General features: G+C 45.7%; 1 protein-coding gene across 8 annotated transcripts in view; it reads right to left on the reverse strand.

Moving 5' to 3' along the window:
* Positions 1-26,411, reverse strand: part of DGKG (diacylglycerol kinase gamma) — a 196,460-nt gene that overhangs the window by 30,879 nt on the left and 139,170 nt on the right. For 7 of the 8 annotated variants that reach the window (XM_036242391.1, XM_036242390.1, XM_036242387.1 and 4 more), the window contains one exon: positions 7,436-7,613. In XM_036242391.1, the coding sequence (XP_036098284.1) occupies positions 7,436-7,613 (178 nt within the window). Of the gene's footprint in view, positions 1-5,955; positions 6,216-7,435; positions 7,614-26,411 lie in introns of those variants that run through there. The other variant, XM_036242394.1, reaches the window with a different exon arrangement.

Here is a 26,411-nt window from a genome sequence, read left to right on the forward strand (position 1 = left end):
CCCTGCTCTAGTGGACCTAGGATTGGCCTATGTGACTTAAAAGACTTGCATTTCAGTCCAGGTTTGGCCAAGGGTAAGCCACTTTACCTTGCTGGTTCTCGCTTTCCTTATCTAGAGGATAAAATGATCTCTAAATTTCTAAGAGATCCATGACTCCAGGATTTCAGCACTACATAGAAAATATCATAATTTCGATAGAAACAGACATTTGAGAAACAGGTTGCATGGCCTTCATTTGGAAGCTGCAAGAACATACCTGGTCTAACCTGCAGAGTCCAGCAGACCGCCCCTGCCAGATGCCGCAAGAGTGACTGCCTGATGTTTGATCAGCTAGGAATAGATAGGGGCTTGGGAGATTGAGGACAGGAGGAGATGGAGGCAGACCTTCTGGGCCAGCTTCAAGGGCAATTGCATGACTCTGGGTCTCTAGCTTAGGCAACAGGTGATGCCATCTACAAGGCAGGAAATGTAGGGTGGGGGCAGTGGGTTGTAGGAGAGGGGGTAGGGTGTGTAAAGAAGGGAAAGATAATGATTACTTTGGGGTATGTTGATTCGAACATGGACACTTGAAGGACTGAATGACAAAGCTGCGATTTCCTGTAAAAAGCAAAGCGAAGTCTCTCTGTAGGCCTGCAAGCATTTAAGAGGAATGACATATGCGTTGCCATGGTTACTTCCCAGAGCTGAAGGGAGTCCCAGTGCACAACAGTCCCCCTGAAGAACCCTCCAGGATCATTAGGGATCGCTTGCCTTACTCTATCTCAGCCCCAGGAGAGACCTTGGCCAGAGAGATCTCTGTGAAATGCACACTTTCTAGGAACATTTCTACTTTTTCCAAACCCAAATGAGCACTGAGTGGTTAACTATGGCTCACTGTGATAGTCTTTCTGGTCAGATCTGTACTGAATGGGAAAATTGGGAACCTACAACCCTGGACAGCTCCTGAACCCAACTGGCCACTTTCTGTTATGGTTTCACACAAGTGAAAAGAAAGCCCCAAGAAACAATGAACACATGTGCTCACAATTAGTTTGTTGTCTCCTCTGAGCTTTAGCTCTCCACCTGGGAGTGTGACTCTCACTCAGATGGTTGGATGGCATCCCATTCCCTTGCTTTGGGATTCAGGGTATGGTCCACACGATGAGTGAAAACCCATGTGGGCACCATGTGCAGGCAGATTGAACCATGTGCCTACAAAGCAGTGAAGTCGGCTGACTTTGAAGCAGGAGGGCTTTCCCCTTCTCAGACAAGACCTCAGCATCTGGGCAGCAGATTTGATGACTGTGTGCTTCTGCCAGGAGGGAGCCTCTGTAAATGCCTGCTCCATTGGTTTGAGTACCAGGCTAATGAGGCACACCTGTGAGCTACATAGTGGCAGGCTGGCCTTGCTGAGGTCATGGGTTGTCATGTGACTCTGCCTCTTCGCGCTTATCACAGGTCCTAATTATTGCCAATCTGTGGGATTATTTTACTGACCCCTGGCTCCTGCACTCCCTACTGGCTATGGGGACTATGCCTATTTTTGCTCATTATTGTTCCCTGGTGCCTGGCACTTGGTAGTTGCTTCACAAGTGTGTGTTGAATAAATGCCACAGCTGGGAAATTGACTCAACGTGTACATTCTACCAACAGTGTCTGTCTCCCTGTCTTATTTACTAGGAACTGATAAAATTATAACCTGGTGAAGGTCTAGGGAGATTTTACCCTCTGTCTAGAATCAAATGGGATTGACTAAGAAATCACTGAGGGTAACTGTTGCTTTACTATCAAATAGCCAAGAGGCCAAGTATGGGTGACACAGCCTCCAGGTTGCTGCTGGCTCGAGCCTGAAGGCTGGGTTGGGGCAGATAGGGGCTTCAGTGAAGAGTATGAAAAAAGGTGTTGGAAATCTCTTCATTCATATCTAAGGTGGGGCCAGAGAGAAACAACGCAGAGCTGTCCAGGGCTTTGTTCCCCAACCTCACAGTCCCTCACGGGACTGATCCAGTTTTGTGCCAGGCCCTTGGTGCTTCACCTGGATTCAAGACTTACTACCCTTGCCCTGGCCAGTTTGGCTCAGTGGTTAGAGTGTCAGCTTGCGGTCCGGAGAGACCCGGGTTCGGTTCCCGCTAAGGGCATGCACCTTGGTTGCAGTTTGTCCCCAGCCCTGGTTCATGTGGGTGGCAGCCACTCGATGTGTCCCTTTCACGTCGAGGTTTCTCTCCCTCTCTTGCCCTCCCACTCTATCTGAACAAAATATCAAAAAATGTCCTTAGGTGAGGATTAAAAAAAAGACTTACTACCCTTTTCCTCTCCTTGCTTCACTGGACAGCCTGCTCTATGGAATCCTACCTTGGCAACCAAACACACTTCAGCAGTGACAACCGACCCTAGCGTTACAGGTTGTTACAGCCCCAGGTAATCTACCCCAAATTCCTGAAGCAGAGGTCAAGACAGCGAAATTCTAAATTTGGCCCAGTTTTTAACGATAATTCTGGTTACTACTGATCAAGCGCTCACCATGTTCCGGGCACTCTGCTAAGTGTCCTCCAGGGATGATCTCTTTAACCCTCAAACAGTGCTGAGGGAGAGAGGCTATAACTGTTTCCATTTCGTGACAAGGATTCCGTGGAGAGGTTCAATGACGCAACCAATGTCATATGGTTGGCGGTGGGAAGGCCTGGGTCTTCTAACTTCTAGTTCAGTGTTCAGTCCCTTACTCTGCCCTGACTCTCAAGTACAAGTCCCCTAAGTTATATTTTAATTAATTATCTGAAGATAGCCAGCACCTATATCTCTTACTTATCAAATGAGTTTCTAATGGCTCCATGAAATGAAATTCATAGCCTTATTCATACTCACATGTAAGTCTTTATGAGACTATTTTTACCCCCAAGATTTTTCACTACGTGCCTGTTCCTGTCCGGCTCCAGAATCTACCGCCCAGTGTGCTGGCAGACCAAGGCAAGATTCCTTCTCCCTCTTCCCTCGACTCCAACAACACTTCTGTAGAATGACGTGAGCCAAGTAGGATGTTAGGCTTTGAAAGGAACACAAAGATGAATACATGCTTCCCATTTTCCAGGTACTGGCAGAAGATATGAGGAGGCTACACATGCCTATGGAGCAGGGCAACCCATTATCAGTATGCTGTCAGGACAGAAGGCACAACTAAATCCTCTAGGAATTCAGAGGCTCGACTCACTTCCAGAGGCTCCAGAAAGGAGACAGCCCATGAGGTTCCCCTTGCAGAAGAAGAATTTCAACAAGTACATGTGGGGCCTTTTCTGGCCTGGGCCATGAATTCTTCCCATTTTCTGAGTACCTGGCTTGTGAAATACACACAGTAGGACCTCAGATACATTTTTTTTAGTTGGGTAAGAGCGACACAGAGCTAGGCTAGAAATCATGGACTTGGTTCTGATGCCACTACTGGATGTAAATTATATAAGTCCTATACCTGCTCTGGACCTCAGTATAAAATAGGAGTAGGGATGGGAGTGGGTATACCCTTTTGGTTAGAATGGCATTAAGTTAATATATTCAAAACTATTTGTAAGCCAAAAAGAAATATAAACACAAGAGACTCTCTTCACTATTCTTATTGATGTTATAAAAACTAAAGAGAACCAACATCTATTTACTTCTCATTTATCCAACAACCTTTTTTGACTAACTACACTGGGTCAGGCACTGGGGAAGAATACAAAGATGAATCATGTCCATCCTTCATCCTTGGAATCTGAAAGATCCTGGAGACAGTAGGTATAGTACAAATTATGGTATGAGTTTAATGTCCTAGGACAAAAGCTGGTCTGCAGTTTGGTATGACCTCTGCAGGGAGATAGCAAAGCTAAAGATGAAAACTTCAAAATCAGGAATTCAACAGGTATGCTCCAGCTTAAACTGTGTTTTAGACACTTTCATTTCCATCCTCTTCATAAAAAGCTGGGTGGTATTATGCCCATTTTATAGATGAGGAAGCTGAGACTCAGGGAGGTGAGGTCACTTCCCAAGGTTTATAAAACTATAAAGCGTAAATGTAAACCCAGGTCATTTAACTGCTTGGAACTTTTCCCAGTTCCCCTTGTTGCTTTCTAATCAGTCAACTTCTTATAGAATTCATTCCATGCTAAACTTGAATGACCTTCTTTCTTGGATTGCTTTTCCAAGGAGAAAGATAGATTTAAGATAAGAAAGGTTTGACAGTAACCCCTTCTATTGTCATTTCCTCGTACACTTACTGTGATAAATTTCTTCCCTCCTACTACACTTTCCTGGCTTCTTCCTCAACTCCAATCCCAATGAAATTGCCGAGGAGTAAAGAATCCCAACAAATAAAGAGCCTGCAGAGAGAGATTCCTGCCTTCTCAGCGTCTGGCCTATAAACTGTGGGGGGGAAAAAACCAGAACCAAAAACAAAAGAAAACACACACTGAAAGAAGGAGGAAACTGGCTATACAGTTCTGTTCAAGGAGTCAATCTGGACCAAAACCTGTCCATGTCTTACTTTTGTGGAGCCATGAAGAGCCTATGATCGATAGAAACCTATATAATTGTCAGCCTCACCTATTTTACAGATAATGAACATTATTGAAACCCAAGGAGGTGAAAGGACTTTCCCAATGTCACACACTAATGAGAAGCAGTCTCAACTGGAATCCAGGTCTCTTGACCAAAGGCCAATGTTCTTCCACTACATCAGTTGTCTCTTTAGCTTTTCTCCATTATCGTCTCAATTTCCATGAGATTATGACCCTTTCAAAAAGCAAGCTCAATACTGGTGTTTCTGTAAAGCCCAGAAGCCAGGGCCCTCCCTCTTCTTAGTCGCTGCTCTGATCAGCTTATGACCTCCTCCAAAGAACAGGAAGTAGCTTCTTTTTTAGCTCTGAAAGCACATTCTGGGGGTGGGAAAGGGGGACTTGGGGAAGAGAGTTCCTGTACATGATGGTCAAGAGCAATCAGCAGACACATTGCTTTTGCTTGAAGAGGAAGATACACGGTCAGATATGTAAGGGGCAAATACAGGCTGTCCTTGAGTCCTAACCAGAACATGTCCTCAGCCAGAGTTTTCCCAAGCCTCTGGGTTGGAGAAGAGGAGGATTCTCCCCAGATTCTATACTCAAGGGGCTGGATGCCAGAGTGGGGGTTAGGGTAGGAGCACCAAGGGGGGAAATTTTCAGGAACTTTCTACAATATCCAGTGCTTTCCCCCACCCTCTGCTAGCACCCGCAACTTCCCCTGCCAAGGGAGGAAGGAAGAACACATTATTCTGTTTAATAATTTATACAAATGGAAAAGTTTACTGTGTGAAATAATGGGGACTTAAGAAGGCAACAGATAAATAAAAATTCCTGAGTTCTCTCTTAAAGGATGAAAGTGTGGGTATGACACCTCTTGATGACCTCACTGGGAAATATAACAATCTGATTGTCTAATAGATGGGTTCAAATCAAGCAAGCAACCTTTTCCTTCCATATGGTCAGCCAAGTTTTGGTCTTCTATATGGTCTCCTTCTACTGGTGGGATCACATCCAATCTTAGCATTAATAGCTTGGGACAGACCTAGATTCACGGACACTTGTCTATGTCAGTGGTTCTCAAACCTCGTAGTTCATCAGAGTCATCTGGGGAGCTCATTACCGGGAACGAACACAGAGATTGATTAGGTAGATCTGGGCTAGGGCTCCAAAATCTTCATTTACAACAAGCAGGCCTGGTTTAAGAACTAATGATTTTGCCCTGGCTGGTTAGGCTCAGAGGTTAGAGCGTTGGCCTGCGGTCCAGAGAGACCTAGGTTCAGTTCCTGCTACGAGCACACACCTCGGTTTCAGTTTGTCCCCGGCCCTGGTTGGGTAGTGCGGGTGGCAACCACTCGAAGTGCCCCTTTCACATCGATGTTTCTCTCTCTCTCTCCCTCTTTCACTCTATCTGAACAACAACAAAAAAGAACTAATGATTTTATTCAACCCCATCCATTCAGCTATCAAAATTTTACATATGATAGTGGTTTTACAGCAAAGAAAACCAAGATTTCAAAAAGTAGGTTAGTGGCAGTCTCTTGCCTCCTGGTGTGATGTCTTTGCCAATGCCTTCACACATAGCTTCTCTTCCCCAGATCACCAGTCCTCGGAGAACCTCTGAGGATCAGTGAGGCCCTTTCCTCCAATCCACAGAGGAGTCAGAGCTGTTGGGAGCTCTGATTGAGAATCCACCTGGTTCATTGGTGGAAATGGCTGGTAAGGAATATAGGTAAAGGTAGTTTTAAGGGTAGTCTCAGAACGCCGTGTTCTATATCCTGATGGATTAAAAGGGGAAGGTACAGTTGATGGCTTCTTAGGCACACTAACTGGTTATTCAGGCAGAAAGAGTAGTCAGTTCATGGAAGCAGCCTGCAGTGCTAGAGAAGCCAGAGGGAGTGAGGGGGAGAGTAGCAGAAGATGAAGTCTTGGAGGTAACAGGAGGCCAGACCATCTGGGGCCCTCCAGGCCACATGAAGATCTTTGGCTTTTACTCTGAGCCACTGCAGGGTTTGGAGCTGGAGCGTGGCATAAGCTGACATGTTTTTTGCAGGGTGCTCTGCTGCAGTGATGGGACAGGCTTCACGGGGCAGGGCACACACCAGAAATTCAGTTAGGACGATTTGCAGTAACCCGAGGGACAGAAGATGGTGGCTTAGACCAAGGTGGTAGAAATGCAGTGGTGAGAAGTGGGTGGATCCTCTACTTTCAAAAGTAAAGCTAACAGATTTTTCTGATAAATTGGATGTGAGATGTGAGATAAAAAGAGGAGTCAAGGATGCCGAGTATTTTGGCTCCAGCAATGAGCAGGTTGGAGTTATCATCAACTGAGATAGAGAAGGCTGTGGGTGGAGAAGGTTTGGGGGAGAGACATCAAGAGTTCCGTTTTGGACATGCTGACTCATTGGCACTCACATGGTATTTAAATAAAGTCTCACCACTGGATGAGGTCATCAAGAGAGTGAGTATAGACAGAAAAATAGGAGGGTTGCATCAAGAGCTTAGAGAGAAGATGACGAATCAACAAAATTTTGAGCCTGAGAAAGAGTAACCAGTGGGGTAGGAGGAAAACCAGGAATGTGCGGAGTCCTAGAAGCCACATATTTTCAGAAGGAGGGAGTGATCAGTTGGGTCAAATGCCACTGACAGGTGAAGTGAGATCTAGGTTGAAAACGGACTATTGGATGTAGTTATTGGAGGACACTGGTAACCTTGACAGGAACAGCATTTGACTCCTGACCTCATGGAGTACCACAACTTGACAACTGACTGTCATTAAGGGCTCCCTTATTGTTAATTTTCTCTTCTGTAACAGTTGTAAACTTTGTAACATTAGGGAAGATGACTAAGCATATCCCCAGAACATGAATACCACCCACTGAATACCCTCCCACCAGGACACTAATCTAGAGCAATTTTCCTTATGCCTGACTTACCTTGGACACAGAATTTCAGTTCCTTAGGGTCAGTGACAACCTTTCTGCTTTCCTGGATCACAGCCCGATTCTTCTTGGTTTCTCCCCAGAGATTGGTGCCACCGTACATGCTGGGAATGTTGAGAATGGCAATGCCTTCAAGGAAGATGTTGCTCAGGTCCACCCCAACTCCGTCACACTGGGGGGTAGAGAGAAAAGGTCATCTGTTAGTATCCTCAGTGCATCCCCATTTAAGGTTTGGGGTGTGTGTGTGTGTGTGTGTGTGTGTGTGTGTGTGCTGGGGGAGGGCTTTCATGAAGGATGTGATGGGCCCTCAGCCACCAGCCTGCTTCTGTCAGAAGCTGAATCTTGGGCAAAGTTGCTCAGGCCTAAAGCTTTGGCCTCTGTAGTGAGATGGGAGCAGGAGAGGGGATCTAGTCTTGGTCAGCTCTGGGGAAGACAGCACAGAACTCCAGGGATGTTCTATAGATCTAGAAGAGCTTTAGGGATGGTTCACAAGACAACTGCAAACCTGTTCTCCAGTCCAGCCTCATTATCACCAATTCTGACCCTTCCTAACCATTGTGAAGATTTGGTAGGACATTGGGTCCAGAACCCAGCACACAGTGGAGTCTCAACAACGATGGAAACGTTTCATTTACCACCTCTTAATTTATCCCTCCTGTGAAAGTAGACGACTTTAAGATTTGGAAAGCTTTCAGAATTTGCCTGTCTTTGTATCTGTATCATAAGTGCAATTTTGGCATATGTGCTTGCTGATGTAGCACAGTCTGTTCTTCCAATCTCTACCACCCGCATTCCCCTCCAGGTACAAAAGGCCAGAAGGCTTGGATTTGCCTGTCTCATATATTGATAAAGTCAGACCATTTTGCCATAATGTTTACCAGTGCAACACAAAATATATTAGCTCTGATCCTTGTTTGTCAGGATTGTAGGTAGTTCACTTTCTTTACAGAAGAAAAAACTGGACCCAGAGAGGTGAGCTAAGGTTGCACAGCAGATAAATAACAGAGCAGGGATTCTAGGTTAGAGAATTTCACTACAAAGTCCAAGCTCTTCATCTTGCTTATTGTGAGTCAGGAAAAATCAAAAGCATGCAACCAAAACACGGTCTTCAAGGTTATCTACAAATCCAAACTTCTAGAGATTTCTCAACAGTGGAGGAATAGAGAGGTACGGCTTGTTGCCATTCACATTGACTTACCTTCTGATTTTGATGCTCTTAATCTATGCTTTCTTATCCCCATGACTTGTTTTATTAATTACAAATGGAACAGAGTGAGCTTCTCTGGTAACTAAGAACTCATTTCCTCATTGGGAAATTCTGATTACTGGAAAGTTCTCTTTATGTTGAACCAGATGCTCTTTCTTCTTGCTTCTACCCATTAGTCCAATTCTCCTTTCTGAAGCCAGATAGAATGACCCTTGTTCCTCCTCCATGGGGACAGCTCACCAGATGCAGGATGAAATCATCATCACTGTGTACACGTATTAAGCACTGCCACCTGCCAGGAATGCTTTTATGTACATCTCATTTATCACCTTCATAATAATCTTGTAAGTTAGTTACGACGACTACTCCCTTTTTACATTTGGGAAAACTGAGGCAGCTGTTAAAGAACTAGCCTAAAGTCACCCAAATTACAAAATAGAAGTACACAGATTTGATGGCAGATAGTAGGGGCCCAGGTCTTAACGACTCCTGAACTTCTCCTCCCTCTCACACCACCATTTGGTTGTGCCTCCTCTGGGTTGAGCACTGTCAACTCTCTCAACTCTCCTGTAGGCTTGGTTTTCAGACATCCCCCTGTTCTGCACACACTACAGTTTGTTACCCTCCTACTCTGTAAGGCCTCCTGCATTAAACACAACACTGAGGACAGGATCTGATGGCACAAGTGTCTATGGTACTAATACCACCTAGGCTGGGATCCTATCACTCTATCGTACCCCAGAAATGAGATCATCTGGGAAGCCTATGTAAGGGCTCAACACATGTCTCCCATGATCATTATCCCTATTGTTAAATATGGTCAAATTTGCACTAGCTCTTTTGTTAGCCACTAGATGACGACTGCATCAGTTTAGCTTGAATGGGTGGTCATCTCTGTCACCCACAGCCTGATCCCATCACCTACTTCTCAGCCAGCTCTTACCTATCCTGAACTTGTATAGATATTTAAAAAAAATAACTGAGACATAGGGCTTTGCATTTATGTCAATTAATTTCATCTGGCTTTCAGCCCAGGCCTCTTCTAGTCCGTCTAGTTTATTTTAAATCTTCATTCCATGACCTTTTGCCATAGCTCTCCTATCATTTGGGGATTAAGTCATTAATACATGTATATAAGGGGCAAAAAAGGGACCAAGTTCTCCCTTTGGTCAGTCTAACATAGCAGACATTGGGCATTAAATAGCCCCAGGGTTGTGGCTGCCCCGCGGGGCTGCATCTTCTGACTGAATTGTCACCCAGCCCAATTTTCATTACAATATGGAATCATGGAACTTTGAGATGAGAGGGACCTAAGAGAATATGCTCCATCTTTCATAAATAGGCCTCACGTGGTTAAGGAACTTGCTTGTGATCACTCAAGTTATTAATGGTGGGGTTAGACTAGTATTCTGGTCTCCAGACCTCAATCCTGTTCTTCCCACTAAAATGTAAGACATTGTGCTGAGATCAAACAGCATTTCCTAAGTGACCATTCTATAACCTCTATCAGAAAAAGAATAAGAGAGCTCATATGCTTTCTATGTTCTCTTTTGCTTCAAACATCATCTAACATTGTGGTTGGCCTTCGGCTGGCCTGAAGCCAGGTTTCCAGGTCTGAGTTGCTTCTGTGCATTCACACCGGGTGCTGCCATCCCCTGCCTCTGCATGTATGTGTACTGTCCCCTGAGAGCCTGGGCTCAACCCAGAGCTCTCTGTTGCTGTCATGGCGATTCTTTTTTAAACTCTTCCTTTTTCTTCTCAATAGAATTAATGAATTGTTAGAAATTTATTTTGGAATGTATTCCATCATTTCATCCTTTATGCCCATATTTAGAGATTTAGGCTAGAGTCCCACTGGGTCAGACTTTTCTCCAAATTTTCTGAAATGAGCTTTGCTCAACTCTGTGCCCAGCACTGTCATCCTGTATCTTTTTTTTTTTTTAATTTTTTTTCTTTATTTTTTTGGGGGGGAGAGGTGTAGAAACATCGATGAGAGAGAACATAGATTGGCTGCCTCCTGCATGCCCCCCACTGGGGATTTGGCCCATAATCTGGGCGTGTGCCCTGACCGGGAATTGAACCGGAGACCTCTTGGTGCATGGGTTGATGCTCAACCACTGAGCCACACTGGCCGGGGTCTTCCTGTACCTAATCACCTCCTAGACAATCGCTCACTTTTCCCTGTTGGTTGTTGTTACTTCCGCTTCACCTCAATTTATTCATTGTTGGTCAAAATGCCCCCTCCCTTCTGAGAGGACATAGCAATAATATTAGCAGCTCAAGTTCGTGCACTGCATTGGTCCTTCACCTACATCTTCTCCTGGGATCCTCACATGAGTACAATGAGGGGAGGCATCATTACTCCCCATGACTGAGAGGGGGGGTCTCGCAGGGGTAAAGTGCTTACTCATTGCTACCCAACCTCCATTCTACAAGCTGCCAGAGTAGGATGCAAACCCCAGCAATCAGATGTCAGATCCTGCATTGGAGATGCAAGTCAGTGAAGCAAATTGAGACTTTTGTTGATGCTAGACTCATAGCAAAATTAAACTTCCAGCTGTTGTTTAAATAACTGACATTTCCCACCACTACTCTGTCTTGTAGAGGACTTAGAGCAGTCATGGCACATCAGTGTTGGATATATATATTATATATCTTGCCTCTGTGCCAGCTTTGCAAAAAAAAAAAAAAAAAAAAAAGTGTACCATTAACAAAGCAGTGTTCTTGGGACATGATATTCCAAAAAGTCACTTTTCTTCCCTGTTGCACTTTTAAGTGTACCCTGCTCCTTCCACCTCCAGTCATAACAAGCTAGGAGTGTTGCTTTAATTTGGTTAAGTTAACCTCTCTCTGGAAAAGCAAACAGGCCTCACTCTGCTTTCTGATAAATTGTCCCTTACCCCATTATCTCATTGAGAATAGAAAAGGTGGAGGAGCCTGGGGACTGCTGGATAGTAGATGCCCCCACCCTCGAAATGTACCTATTTGAAAACTGAGAGGCAATGCAGTGTCTTGGAAAGAGGTTGCCTGGGCTTGGAGACTTAGAGATATGAGTTTAAATCTTAGCTCCTCGCTTGCCAGCTGCGTGATCTTGTATTGGTTCCTTAACCTCTTTGGGCTTTAATTTGTCTTTTGTAAAATGGAGGAGGGGTGGGGGAATAAACATCTACCTCAAGGGGTTGATTGGTCTCCGGAAGGCAGTAACAGTCCATAATCGTTTGCATTATTATTACAGTTAGTAATATTTCCTGTGCCATGAGGCATATTTCGGTCTGAAATCATTCTTCCACTACCTGAGACCTTGCTGGAAGCATTCTAATGGCCCCATGGCGGGACCCATACTAGTCAGAGCCTTGACACCCCATATCTGTATGGCCATTCTTCGGGGTTCTTGAACTAGCCATCACACACTGATTTCCTTCAGAACCCCAGGCCCGCTTAGGTTTCAGGAAACGTGGAAAGCTGCCGCGCCGGATTTGGGAAAGTGGAGGCAACAGTCGTACACTGTCGGCTTAAATGGAACAGGCCCTAGGCCACTCCCGGGAGGGTTTCTGAGCTAAACCCTCCAACAATTCCATGACGTCATAGGTCCCCCTCCCGCTGCTCCGACTCAGGGGGCTACTGGGGAGAGCGCAAGGAGGGCGGAGATCCCCGGTCACCGTTAGCCATCCCCTAATTTGGGACGGAGCTAGCTGGCTCCCCTAGAAGTCCAGGCTGCGCTGCGGCGGAACTCAGGTATTTATAGACCACTTTTGGGCTGAAACAGAAAGCTCTTGTCCCAGGCAGCGAGCGCGCACATGCCCGCAACCATGCTTCCAGTGTGCGTGGGAGGCGAGGTGCAGGACCGCGGGCGCCCGCGTCCCTGGCGCGGCTGCCGGCGCGGAGTGGGGTGGGGCGCTTCGAGGCCAGCCCCGCTCCTGCCCCCTTGGAAGCGGTTCAGGAATCTGCCCGAGCCCAGGCCGGGAGCGGCGGCGCCCGCCTCCTCCCAGCCGCGCTGCGCCGGCCCGCAGCTGTCTGCCACGTTCAACGCTGGTCCCTCTGCGCAGACAATACCCACAGTTCTGGTTTCTTTGGGAGCCAAGGGATGGTTTGTTTGTTTGGTGGCGGGCTGGTGCATAGGTAACCAGAGACTTAGTTACGAAGCCAAGGCGCAGTTATGTACGAATGAAATGCGCTGGGAATTCGTAAACTATCCCTCCAACGCCCCCACCCCCACCCCGCCCCAATCGCAGTTCCCTAAAACCTCCATAATTCTGGGCAGAACTAGCGTCCCCCAAGCTATCTGTGCTCCCTGAAAGCAGAAGGCGCGAGGGAGGGAGGGAGGGCGCTGATGTTTTCCTGCTAGGCGTGCCCCCCTCTCCGCTCCCCTCCTTCCCGCCTCTGTGACCTGAAAAGGGTGCGGATCTGAACCTTCTCTCCCCCGAGCAAGGCTGCCTCCATTTCAGCCCTGTCGTCGATCCTATTTCTGAAGGTCCTCAGAGAAGGAGATCCCATAATTTATTTGATGACCTGTTTCAGTTTTTAGCAACTAGGAAATTCTCCCTTCTAACCTCGATTCAAGGTGCCACGATTACGGGGTTTTCTCTGATTTAGAGTGCAGATTGTTTTTTTCATACTCCTGCCATGGGGCTGTGTCTCCTCTTCGGAATGACCTCTCCCAGGCCAGATCTAAGGTGTAATCCAGTCCCCAATGGCTCTGGGAGTACTTGTCCCTGTTCAACTTGAAATTTTCTTTCTTAAGTATCCTGCCACTGCGTTATCTTAATTTGTCCCTCCCATCTTTGATGACTCTTTCTCAGTCTTTTATTTTTAATCTTTTTATTATGGGTAGTTCCAAATATATAGGAAAGTAGAGAGAATGATAAACCTCCTGTACCCCAAATCTCAGCTTCAGCAATTGGTAACTCATTGCTAATCTTGTTTTAACTCTATCCCAGTTCATTTCCCCACATCCATATTGAACTAATTTATAGCAAAGCCCTGATACTCTAGCATTTAATCTATAAATACTTCTGTATGTATCTTTAAATAAGACTCTTACAAAAAAGTTACCCACTACTATTATCACTATTAAAAAGTAACTGTAATTCCTTAATATTGACAAATACCCAGTAATTGTTCAAATTTCCTCCATAGTCTCATTTTAAAAAGTAATTGGTTTGTCTGAAAGGTCTACAGATTAAATTTGGTTGATATGTCTTTTAGTTTCTTTTGATCTATAAGTTGCCCATCCTTTTTTCCCCTTGTCTTTTAATTTTGATGGAAGGAAATGGGTCGTTTGTCCTGTGCAGCTGTGCTTCCCAGACATGAATGTGTACACAAATCACTGCAGGATTATTAAAATGCAGATTCTGATTCAGGTCTGAGGCAGGGCCTGAGAGTCTGCATTTCTACATGCTCCCTGGCAATAGCGATGCTGCGTGTGCAACGGACCACACTTTGAGAAGAAGGGCTGTAGTGTTTCCCAGATTCTGGATTTTTCTGATTGTATTTTTGAAGTGTCTTTTAAACATATTCTCAGCCTGTCTCCTCTATTTTCACTGAATTGATACTTTTAAATCTAGAGGCTGATCAGATTCATGGCTGACATTCTGGCAAGAATACTTTATCAGTGGGGTTGTATATTTCCTATTACATCTCATTAGGAGGCACATAGTTTGCTTGTCTTATTTTTTTATGATGTTCAGATCGGTTAGTGGGTTCAGGTGTCAACCCGAATCTTCCATATAGAGATCTTAATTGGTAGAGAATGATCCTTGTCTAGACCCATTACTACAGTCCCCTTGAGGCACCTTAGCACTCCTTCGCTGTTTTTCTTCCAAATCTCTACAAATGCCATTTTCTCTATGTATTCTTCCCTGCCCACTCTCCAAAAAGGATCTCTCTCTTTCCCTCTTCTCTGTATCTATGCTCTCAAGGAATCAAAGACCTGAAGAGTCTTGAAAGGACATTTAGTGCGATCACCTCATTTTATAGATGGGAAAATGGAGGTTAAAGAGATGAAAGGAATAGCCCAAGTCACACAGGTGATTAGAGTCAGCATATCTAAAATTAGACCTTTGGTCATTTGGATTGGCAACCAAGAGGTTATGAGTGATTTTGTAAAGAGGAATTTTTTGGCAGCGGGATAAGGGCCAAAGCGCAGACAGCTAGATGGAACATTAGATTTGGTAATCTCTAATTACCAAAATGAGAACAATGAGACCTAGAGTTGTTAAATGACCTTTCTGGATTACACAACTATCTTTTCAAAGAGCTAGGGCTTAAGTAGGGACTCTAGGGTGAGTAGGTGTGGTAGTGAGGGAACAGAATCAGAATCACCATGTGGTTGGGTGACAAATGGAGCTGAAGATTGAAAATTGAGTCTAAAAGGGTAATACAACTGAGGAAAAGGTTTTTCATGAACATTTGAGGCAGAGAAGATACTCAGTGAATACTTACTTGTTGGATGAATGCATAGAGGGAAGAGGAAGTGGGGAAAGCCTAGGTTGGGAAGTAGCTGGAGTGGAAGAGACGATGCTGAACATAGTGGTGGGACATTGGTCTGGGGATGACACTGGAGTCCTTTCCTTCCCAAATGGGTGAAAATGGAGTTAGGGCATATTTTAAAGAGGAAAGTAGGGAAGTGCTAGGCAACGTCTATCGAAAATAATATTTTAATTACAGTGGGGAGGAAGGGAGAAGACTGAGGAAGAGGTGGATGACATCCAGACATACTTGAATAGGGGTTCTGATGGACTGAGAGGGGATGGGCAGAAGGACAGAGTGGTCGCCCTTGATGCTTGGCCTCCATGTCAGAGCCTCAGATACACACTTACCAGCAGAGGTGGCTGACATAAAGGCCTGACCAAGATCACCGCCCTACACCTTTTATGAGGGATCAGGAAGCTGACAGCCAGTAGGTGAAAGGAAAGCACCACTATACCGCTCTGTACAGCCCTAGTGTCCTGTAGGGTGCTGGTAGGAATGGGGTGGTAGTGTTCATTTACAATGGGAACATATCTGTGTTAGTAGGTGGGGAGGGTGCTCTCTTTGAGTTGGTCTGCCAGATTGGAATGTAAGTTAGATGAGGGGGAGGCCTGGGCACCCTCTTCCAAGGTCCCATTTGGTTTGGAAAGAGGAAAGTAGCTGAGGAAGAGGTTTAGCTGGGCTCTAGCCAAAGCCTGGCGTGGTAGCTGAGACTGATCTGCGTAAAGGCCAGAGTTGGGCCTACGTGCTTTGTTTCTGCTGCACTCACTGCCTAACCTGCTCATCAGCTCTTTTATACCTGTTAAAATCCTACCCTCCCAGTCCTGGCTGGTTTGGCTTAGTGGTTAGAGCACCACCTGTGGACCAAAGAGCTGCGAGTGCAATTCCAGTTAAGGGCATGTACCTCTGTTGCGGCTCAGTCCCGGCCCTGGTCAGGGTCATGCAGGGTCCTGCCGAAGGCTACCAGCCGATGTGTCTCTTTCACTTCGATGTCTCTCTCTCTCCCCGCCTCTCTCTCTTTCTCTCTCCCCCCCCCCCCACTCTATCTGAAGATAAATGGAAAAATATCCTCAGGTGAGGATTTAAAAACAAAACAAAAAGATATCCTGCCCTCCCAGCTCAAAAGCTCTCTGCTCTGTGAGGCTTTTCCCAGTGTTCTAGCTAGAAACTGATATTCTCCTCTGAATTTTCATTGTGTTGTTTTTGTCTCATAGGGAATGTATGTTCTGACATGTATTACGCATATGCACCTGTTCCCAGGAGACTTTAAGCTCTCAGAAGGCAGGCCCACATGTTAGCTGTACTGCTCTGTATTCTTCATGGTTTCTGGCATGTCTTACCCATGTTAGATGTCCATTATAACTATTTGTTAATTGAAAGAAAGAATGTTTGGAGAAATCCCAAAATGGGAACCAAGGTGTTCCTTAAAGAACCTGACAAGATTTTGTTCCTTCCAGATGAATCCCCATAACTTCCCAGGATAAATATATTGACAGAATAAAGTGGACCGGATGTCCAGGTTAGGGAGAGATATGGAAAGTTAACCTAAGTCTGCAAGAAGTGGTCCTCTGATCACAGGTAAGGGAAATCTACATCTGAACCGTTGGTAACAAGAATAGGGCCCATGGAGCACAATTTGTATGAGAGACATTGCGAGACAGAAGATGAAAGCATTCATTTATCCATCGAGGATGATGAGAACTCACTTACACTGTGCTAAATCCTGGGGATGGAACAGAAATGGGACACAATTCCTGTCCTCAAGGTGCTCACAGCAGGTCTATGCTAGAGGCAGTGGTGTGCTGCTAAATGGTTCGCAGCAGGACCTCCAGACAAAAAGGAGAATGAGGAGGAGCAGCAGCTCTGACTGTGGTGTTTCCTGGTGTAAATACTCTCAGTTTCAAGCTACCAACGTGACAACACCGAAAACAGTGTTGGTACGAGATGTGCCGTCAAGCAGGCTGGCTGCAGCACACCACTGGGGAGGATGCAGAGATCTGATATCTGCAGGGCCTACAGCCAGAGAGAAAGTTATTGGGAGTGAAAGAAGAGCAGCCAGGGCAAACAATGATGTCTATTTTCTCTAGAGAAGAAGTAGAGATAATGTTTTTAGTGTCAATAGCATGTGTCTCCCGAGGGAAGAAAGGCGATAAATTGAGTGGTGTTGATGAGTGGTGATAGCATTATTGGAAAGACAGTCCAGTACAATTAAAAAAAAATTGGCCTGGCATGTAGGTAAATCTTATAGGACAGTGGCTTCCTTGCAGTCAGAGGGGCTGTTTTATATAATTTTAGAAGCTAATGTCTGCTGTGGGCAGTTAGATACTAATACACACATATATTATATGGTAACATTAATATACATCATTTATTGAGTAACTATTATAAATCAGGTACTTCATAAATTTTATATCTGATCCTTACAACCCTATAGTGTTAGTATTTTTTACCGTGTTTTTACAGATAAAGAAACATTGACTCAGTCAAACTAAGGAAGACTCTTCTTTTCCAAATGTATCCAGGTTCATGGTAGCTCCATGAACCTGCAGGTTTCTTGTGTGAGATGCAAATGACAAGATCAAGAAGACAGCCCAACAACTTACAGAGTATGTCCCTGACTCCTATTCACCTGCGTGCTATTACCTATGAGGTCACTTTTGGAGTATTCTAGAGACAAGGGATTTGCTTTTGCATTTTAAAGACGACACTGGAAAAATAAGGAGTGTATCAAGAGAAGAGTGGTCAGGCCCTGGCTGGTTTGGCTCAGTGGTTAGAGCATTGACCCAGGGACCAGAGAGACCTGGGTTCGGTTCCTGCTAAGGGCACGTACCTCGGTTGCAGTTTGTCCCCAGCCCCAGTTGGGGTCATGTAGGTGGCAGCTACTCGATGTGTCTCTCTCACATTGATGTTTCTCTCTCTCTCTCTTCCTCCTTCCCTCCCTCCTGCTCTGAAGATAAATGCAAAAATGTCCTCAGGTGAAGATAAAAAAAAAAAGAGAGAGAGAGAAGAGTGGTGAAGATAGTCATGGGTCTGTACATCGAGGGGTAAAAGGAACTGAGGGCATTGAGTTCAGAAGATCCGTAAGAGAACACATGGAGGACAGATCTTCAGCCCTAGGAAGGGCAGTCATGTGGAGGAGCAAAAAGGCAGGTTCCATGTGCCACCAGAGGGTAGAAATAGGCCTGATGGATGGGGAATTCAGTGATCTATCCCACAAACACCTCTTGTGCACCTGTTTTGTTTTAAGCATTGTGCTAAGTGCTGACAAGGGAAGGATATGGCGATGAATGGGACACACATCCTTGTTCAACATGGGGAAGAACTGTCTAAAAGTTTGAGCTGTCCAGCAAAGAAACAGGCATCTGGAAAAGTAGTGAACTTCCTATCCTTGGAGTATTCAGGAGGAGGGAGGATGTGCACTTAGCAGAATGTGCCAGAATGAGTTTAGTGAGTGGTAAGTGGCACTAAATCCCCTTCCAGATCAGAGATTCGGAGTCTGTGTTCAGCCTTGCTTTGGCAGGCTAGAGTGTTGCTCTGAAAAAAGTGTCATCTGACTCCCCCCTTCCCACCAGCCTTGCCCACCCAGCTGTGCACTCTGCGTTCCCTGACGGTGAGCTGTGCTGGGCCAGTGAGACTGGAAGGTGGCTGCCATCTGTGACAGGGATGATGGAGTTTTGGCGGGTTTGTGTGGGTTCAAGGAATGCGGTATTGAAGCCATGTACACACAACCTGCTTAAGAACATCCCATGGGCAGAAAATGTTTTCTTCCTCTTCAGCCCTCCTCTGTTGCTGTGCCAGGCGGGCACAATGGTGCCATTGAGAGGGGCAGCTGGAAGGGGGTGTTGGCAGGGAGGCTGGAAGTAGAACATTGCAGCTGGGGGGAACCAAATTCACTTCCAGGAGCAAGCCTGCACTGGGTGCCAGTTTCCAAAACAAAACTGCTGTTTCTGAGAGCTCATGGTGGTGGGTTGCCTCAGAGTTGGACAGAGGGCAAAGCCATTTCCTATCCGCTGCTCCACCCTCCCCCAGTTAAAGAAACCCGGTGTGTGGAGGCATTCTTGCTCTGAATGCAGATGAACAGGCTTTTTGGTCTGTCAGGGGAGCTCAGGCTAACTTGGGGTGGATGGGGCTTTCTGAGGGGGTGAGACTTTCCGGCAGACGGGGCAGGGCTGATGGCCATAGGGACTGGCAGGGCTTGGAGGGAGGTAGGCTTCTGGGCCATGAGACAGGGCTCAGAATGCAGACTCCCTTCTTCTGCCTCTCAGGGTCACTTCTTCTGACCCCTTAGCCGCCTGGCACCCTTGGTGCCATATGGGCTCTGCCCACTCACTTTCTTAACTCTCTTTGGTGAGAAAGAGGTGGGAGAACTCTGGCATTTCCTGTCCTGGGTTCACAGTTGTCCCACACCCTCTGCTACTTTCAAAGGTCCCAGCAACAGCTCAGAGACGGGCGTGGGAGGCCTGTGCGCCAGGCTGCAGGCTCAGCCATCTCCCCTTTTGTGTTCCAGATGCAGCGAGGTGGGTCCTTTTTATTTTGGTGGCTTCCAACAGAAAGGTCTCACTTGAGGCTGGTCAAGTGGCAATTTCTACTAGTGTTCACACTAATCATGAGATTTTTCACACTTTGATTCAATTTTATAATCACTTCATTTCAGGCATTGTGGTAGGCCTGGGGATACAGAAGGAGTAAGATCGAGTCCTCGCTTCAGACAGCTGACCGCCTAACAGATATGCCAAGTCCCAGTGGGAACCCACGGCCAGCTCAATAGACACGTGCACTCCTTAGGTGGAAGCAGAGGAGGGGTGCAGAGGCCATCTCCTGCTGGGGCACATGGGCTTGAAACTCACCTGAACTTGGAGTACTTATCTTTCAGGAACTCTGTTTTCTTGTGTAAATAATGAGACTAATACACACCACGCAGTTATTATGAAGATTAAATAAGGTGATGTATGCAAGCGCTTGTTGCAAGGTCAGTGTTCTGTAAGTGGCTGCTGTTGTTATTAATTTATCGGTCCTAAGGACTTGATATGTAACATGTATGTGTGCACAGTGGTATTTATCTGATCCCTTGTTGGATTATATGTCCTTCTTAAAATAGTCAATTCTTCTACCTTCCTAATTCCTCTTCTATAGAAGACTAGGATCAGCAAGTTTATGACCTCACTGACCAATGTAGATAAACAAAGACCTATCTACTATAGCCAATAAGATATATTGTATATAGTATTCTCTGTCTGTTTCTGTTGTAGAAGCAAAAAAGGTTAAAATGGTTCTCCTCCCTGAGATCCCCGAATCTCCTGAGTGTGGAAATGAATTATTATTATTATTAAAAATTTTTTTTGTTGTTGTTGATTTTAGAGAGAGGAAGGGAGAGGGAGAGAGAGATAGAAACATAGATGAGAGAGAACATCGATTAGCCTCCTCCTGCATGCCCCCCACTGGGGATCAGGCCCACAGCCTGGGCATGTGCCCAGACTGGAATCAAACCGGTAACCTCTTGGTGCATGGGTCGATGCTCAGCCACTGAGCCACACCAGCTGGGCATGAATTATTTTTAATAGACTAAGAAGTCTAAGAGAAGTAATATATTTGCCACTGATGGCCTCACAGTTCATTATTACTTAAAAGATGCATTTGCTTGATGAAAGTTATTCTTTCACTAAGGGACCTTGGCAGTAGAAAAGTTAAGCTTGCTGGGGCCGAGGTTAGCCTGGAGATTTTCCAGGAACCTGTTGTGGGAGTGCCTTCTAATCCAACATACTGAGTCATGTGACCCCAACTTTGGTCTTCTGAGACCTCCTTGGGCCTCGTCTATCCATTGGGCTGCATATCTCCCCATTACCTTGTGAAGTGTAGGCATGAGAAATCATCCTTAAAAGTTATTCCAATGTCCTTGGAAGATACAAAGTATGGATAGCCAGGAGTCTGAAGACAAAGAAAATCAAAGCAATTCACAAAGAACAAAGGAAATGAAAAAGAATAAGAAAATAAAAGCATATGGATGAATGGAGGCTTGAAGTGAAATACGGGGTGCACATTTGAAGGAAATAAAAAAAGAGGGTCATTTGAGAGAAAAAGTTATGTGTCAGAAACTGCAAGCGAACAATAAAATTTTATGAGAAGATTGACAGAAACAATTTCTTCTTAGTAGGCTCAAAGACTTTAAGGATCAGTGAAGGAAGCTTGAATTCAGTGTGTGGCTAAAAGAGGCAGAGCGATAAGGAGGATGAAGCTGTGTTTAAAAATGGATAAGGGTTTAAGAAATCAAAGAATCACAGAGGTCCTCCAGAGGCCTGCTTTTAGAGAAACAAGGGCTAATGTTATTACAGGACTGAAATAAGGCCAACAAACACTGTTAACAGTGCTGATCCCTGACGGTGAGATTGTGGGTTACTTTTCGTTTTTGCCCCTCTGTAGTTTAAAGTGTTCTACCATGAATTTGGATTACTTTTACAACCAGGACAAGACTGTAGTGGACATAGTAGGACGGAGCAGGAAGAAACTGAGGTGGGGCATCTGGAGCAGAGAGAAATGAAGGATGAGCAAGAAGAAGACATCTGAAGTAGCAAGAGCTGCCTTGGGTGGTCTCACAATGAAGATGATGCTGGGATGATGGAACCACTGGGCTTGACTGAGGAAGGAAAAGACCAGAAGCGGGATCTCTCTCCAAGGCCCATTCCAGCCTTCTTTTTGACTCTAGGGTTTGATGCATAATCAGGTTGCTACATTTCATTTTCCGTGAACTCAGAATTCTTTCCAATGCTCTCCTCAGCTTTCCCTTTCTTGTGAACATGTTTGCATTTCATCTCCCTTGGGATCACAGTGGTTGGGTTGATGGGCTGAGCATCTAGCCAGTTTCCACCTTCATTACTCCAAACTCTGAAAGGCCCTACCTGTCTAAGCTGAGAAGGTTTCAATGATGTCAGAAGAGGCCAAGGTGCTTAAAGATCTCCTCCCCTGTAACTTAAAAGTGTGCAGTATTGCAGGTGGATACCGAGGCAGGATACGAGAATGCCCCCAGTTGGAGCTGGAGAGCCATGGGTTCTCTTCTGCTACTTACTGGCTGGGTGAACGTGGTCAAGTTACTTAACCTGTAAAGGCCTTGATTTCTCTCTTTTGAGAAATAATGGCACTAATGTATCTACCCAACCTGAAAGTAAATGAATTCATTATTTATTAAGCTTCTTTACATGCACTAGGTGTACTAAAAGTTAGTTTTAGAATTTATGATTCTCATAGACGGGGCCCATATCAGGATATGGATTAAATATCCCTAGCACTGTGCCCATGTACTCCCTTTTGTAAAATTAAATTTTAAAAAATTGAGATGAAATTCACAGAACATAACATTAACCACTTGCAAGTTATAATTCAGTGGCATTTAGGACTTTCACTCACACTGTCTTTTTAAAGTGTTAGAATAACACAGTTATTTGGGTTGGTTCCATTTTATTGTAATAGAAACCTGCTGTGCTGTACCTCCATGCTCAACTTGTGAGCTCACGTGCAGCAACTTCTCTAGATGTAGAGGTGAAGAATCTACTGGGTCATATGGTCCACAAGATCATTTTCAGTTCAGCACAGACTGTCAAAGTGGTCCACCACCTACATTCCCATTGGCAGTGTCAGAGTTCCCATTTCTGCCCCTCCTCACGTTATGGCGGGGTATTCACGGAGTGCTGCAGAGCAGCAAAAAGTAATGACCTAGCTCTACCAACATCGACACGGAGAGACCTCAAGAACATAATGGTTGCCCTGGCTGGTTTGGCTCAGCGGTTAGAGCATCGGCCTGTGGTCCAGAGAGACCTGGGTTTGGTTTCTGCTAAGGGCAGGTACCTCCGTTGCAGTTTGTCCCCGGCCCTGGTTGGGTCGTGCGGGTGGCAGCCACTCGATGTGTCCCTTTCATGCTGATGTTTCTCTCTTGTCCTCTCTCTCCCTCCCACTCTATCTGAACAAAAAATGGAAAAATGTCCTCGGGTGAGGATGAATATAATGGTGAGTGAAAAGGCAAGTTGAGAGCGAAAAGGATTTGGGGAAACTCAGTTCTATCTGTAATATTTTATTTCTTTGGTTAAAATATACTTGAAGGGAATAAAACAAAATATTGATGAATATCAATTCTAAGGGGAAAATGGGAGTATTTGTATTTTATATTTTTAAATCCTCCACTGCAAGGGTGGGGGGAACTGATGTGCAGGGATTTCCAAAATATACTGGATAACAGATTATTTTTGAGCAGCTTCCAAATCTGGACTCATTTTTCCCATGCAGAGGTTCATATTACTGGAGCTGGCTCGCCTTCCCTTGTGAACATTGTTCTAAAGTAGATGAAATATCAAGGAATTTTGGAAGTTCTTATTTTTAGCCAGTAAAATGAAAAATTTCCACAGCATGTAAAATAAGTGCTCGAGTTGAAGCCTGCCTGGTTTGCTCCACCTAACTATGATCACATCTAAGAACTTCTGCAAGGCTATTCTGGGCCTGGGGTGCGGAGGTGACTCACTGTGTCCCTCCCTCGCCCCCCCCCCCCCCCCCCCCGTTTATTCAGGTGAAATCAGGTTAAAATGCACATCAAGCATGGCTTGGGAAGGGAAGAGACTCTGAGAGACCCTGTGAGACCCTAGACCAGGGATGATGAAAGCTGTGTGGGTGACATGCTGGCTTCTTAATCAGGGTCAAACACAATCTACTGAGCACCCATTTCCCAGGAACAGACTAGTTTTCACAGGCCTTCCTGTGTGTCCCCATGAAGGAAGCAGGCAGAGTGAGTATTTGCAGTATTTTTTATGCTCTTTTTTTTTTTTTTTTTGATAAATGTAAAAATCTCATGCCTGTTTTTAATGTTATCTAAAATGCTAAAATAAATAAAAGTATGTGAATAAAAGCAGATCAGATATGCCCCATCCCTGGTTGAGAATCTCTGCTCCAGACTAAAGTACCAGGACTGCCCTGAAACCCCCTGGTTTTGGTCGAATCTGTATTTGAAGCCTGACCTGACCACTCACAGGCTGTGACTTCAGGTGAGCTTCTTGCCTTCCCTCAGCCTCTGTCCCCTTCTCTGAAAAGGCAATTTTGACACCTGCCACTTGGGGCTGCTTTGCAGATCCTGTGAGGCACCATTGCCAGTTACTTAAAAAAAAATCCTGAAAAACTTTCATCTAAATTATAGCCTTGGGAAGTAGGCTAACTCCCTTTGCTCCATTCTACAGATGAGACTACTGAGGCCCAGACTCACAGTTTAGCAAGTTACTTCGCCTAACTGCAGAACAGGGCTAACCCCGGGTCTTGTGCGACCAGGCTGGGTCCCTTTCACTGTGCCAGCCCTGGCCTGGTGTCCGCATGTGAGCAACAGACCTAGAGTCATCTTCTCCCCTGTCCTAAATGATCTGGCCCACGTGTTCCCAGGACCCCTGCATCCAGTTTCCTTAGCAGGCATTGAGTACTATCGTTCCTCTTGTGTGTTGTCAACTGGGCTGTAAGCTTAATTTCAGAAGAGACCAAGTCTCATAGTCTTTCTCAACAAGCAGCTAGCCTCAGAGGAACAGGTTGAAGCCCATGTGAGACTTTTAATGGAGACCCTCCCTGCATCATCTCATTTTAGCCCCAAGTTTTACCATCCAACTCTGTTACCAGTGACACACACACACACACACACACACACACACACACACACACACAATCAAACAGACTTTTCCATCTGTTCCCCTGAGCCCTTTACCTTTGTGCCCTTTCTCAAGGTGCTGAACCTCTCAGCCTCAGTTTCCTCACCCATAAAGTGAAGACATTAATATTTGCCCTGCATGTTCTATGGGTCAAAATGAGATGCTATGTGGGAAAACCTTTTGTAAACTTGGAGGCAGTTTTCCTCTGACTCTCTCACCTACCATCTAGCCTGCACCCATTCCTTCCTCAGGTGAGCAGGACGGTGTCTTCAGTCCAGAGAGCAATCCTCTGCAGACCTCCCCAGCTGCTTCCACTGAGCGGGAACCAAGCGGTCCCCCGTTCAATAAAGGAGGAAGAAACAGCGCATCCGTGCTGAAGAATTAATTCACTAAGTCTCTAGCCCTTGTTAGGGAAAACTCTGTTTATGGCTTCTAAGCTAAACTCATTCCAGGAGATCTAGAATCTTCTCTCTTACTAGTTTTAAGCAATGAAATCTCAGTCAAGTTACTTAATTATCTGAGTCTCAGGTTCTTCATTTAAAAAATGTGGTGGGCCCGGCTGGCATGGCTCAGTGGTTGAGCATTGACCCATGCACCAAGAGGTTGCCAGTTCGATTCCCAATCAGGGCTCATGCCCAGGTTGTGGGCCCAATCCCCAGTGGGGGGCATGCAGGAGGCAGCCAGTCAATGTTTGTATCTCTCTCTCCCTTCCTTTCTTTGTAAAATCAATAAAAAAAAAATATTTTTTTAAAATGTGGTGGAGTTGCCTTCTTAGCGCAGTAGGCAGCGCGTCAGTCTCATAAAAAAATGTAGTGGTACCTGCCCCACTGAGTTATTGTGCTAAATGAGGACACATTAGGGTAGGCAGTCAAAGCACTTGACTTTTTTATTTTTTCTCCCTTCTGTTTACCCTTTGAAACCTCTGCCTCTGCTTGTTTTTCCATGAAATGGGGATAATGATGCCTGGCCTGCTAGCTCACTGGGTTGTGTGTGACTATGAATAAGGCCACGGGAGGGCTTTGACATGATGCCGTGGAGTATAAGTACCTGCCCATTGGGGGTTATTCTTGGGAGAGCTGGCTTTGAACTGATGGGTGTGCTGGTTCTCACAGGCCTGAGCTCTGGCGTGCAGTGGCCGCATTTAGGTCACTCCACATAGCTCCTCCTCCTGCTCTTCCTGAGGCCCCTGACGCTCTCACATTTACCTCTGCAGCCCCCCCACACCTGTCACGTGGCTTGCCCTTCTCTGTTTCTGTCCCCCTCTGGACCACAAGGCACAGGACCGATATCCATTCACTGCTCTCTAGATGCAAAAATGCCTGCTCCAATCTTGCTGACTGTTAGGAGAGGCCTGTCACGTGACACCCCAACCCTTAGCCTCATGAATAAATGCTAAAAAGACTCATTATGAGGAGGTAAGGAAAACAGGAAGGGCCCCTAAAAGCCACCCTCTCCCCCACCAGAGGCCACCAGCATCTTTAGCAGCCAGGCTACCAGCCTGCTGTGCACTTGAGGACGAGCCCTTGCAACTTGGACCCAGAGGGGACCTTAAGCAAGGCTGGCGTGGAGGCGGGAGCGGGAGTCTGGGATTCGGGAGGGCAGGCCACAGAGGCAGGGGGACGGAGCTGCTCTA

Source organism: Molossus molossus, unplaced genomic scaffold, assembly GCF_014108415.1.
Source record: "Molossus molossus isolate mMolMol1 unplaced genomic scaffold, mMolMol1.p scaffold_m16_p_5, whole genome shotgun sequence".
NCBI lineage: Eukaryota > Metazoa > Chordata > Mammalia > Chiroptera > Molossidae > Molossus > Molossus molossus.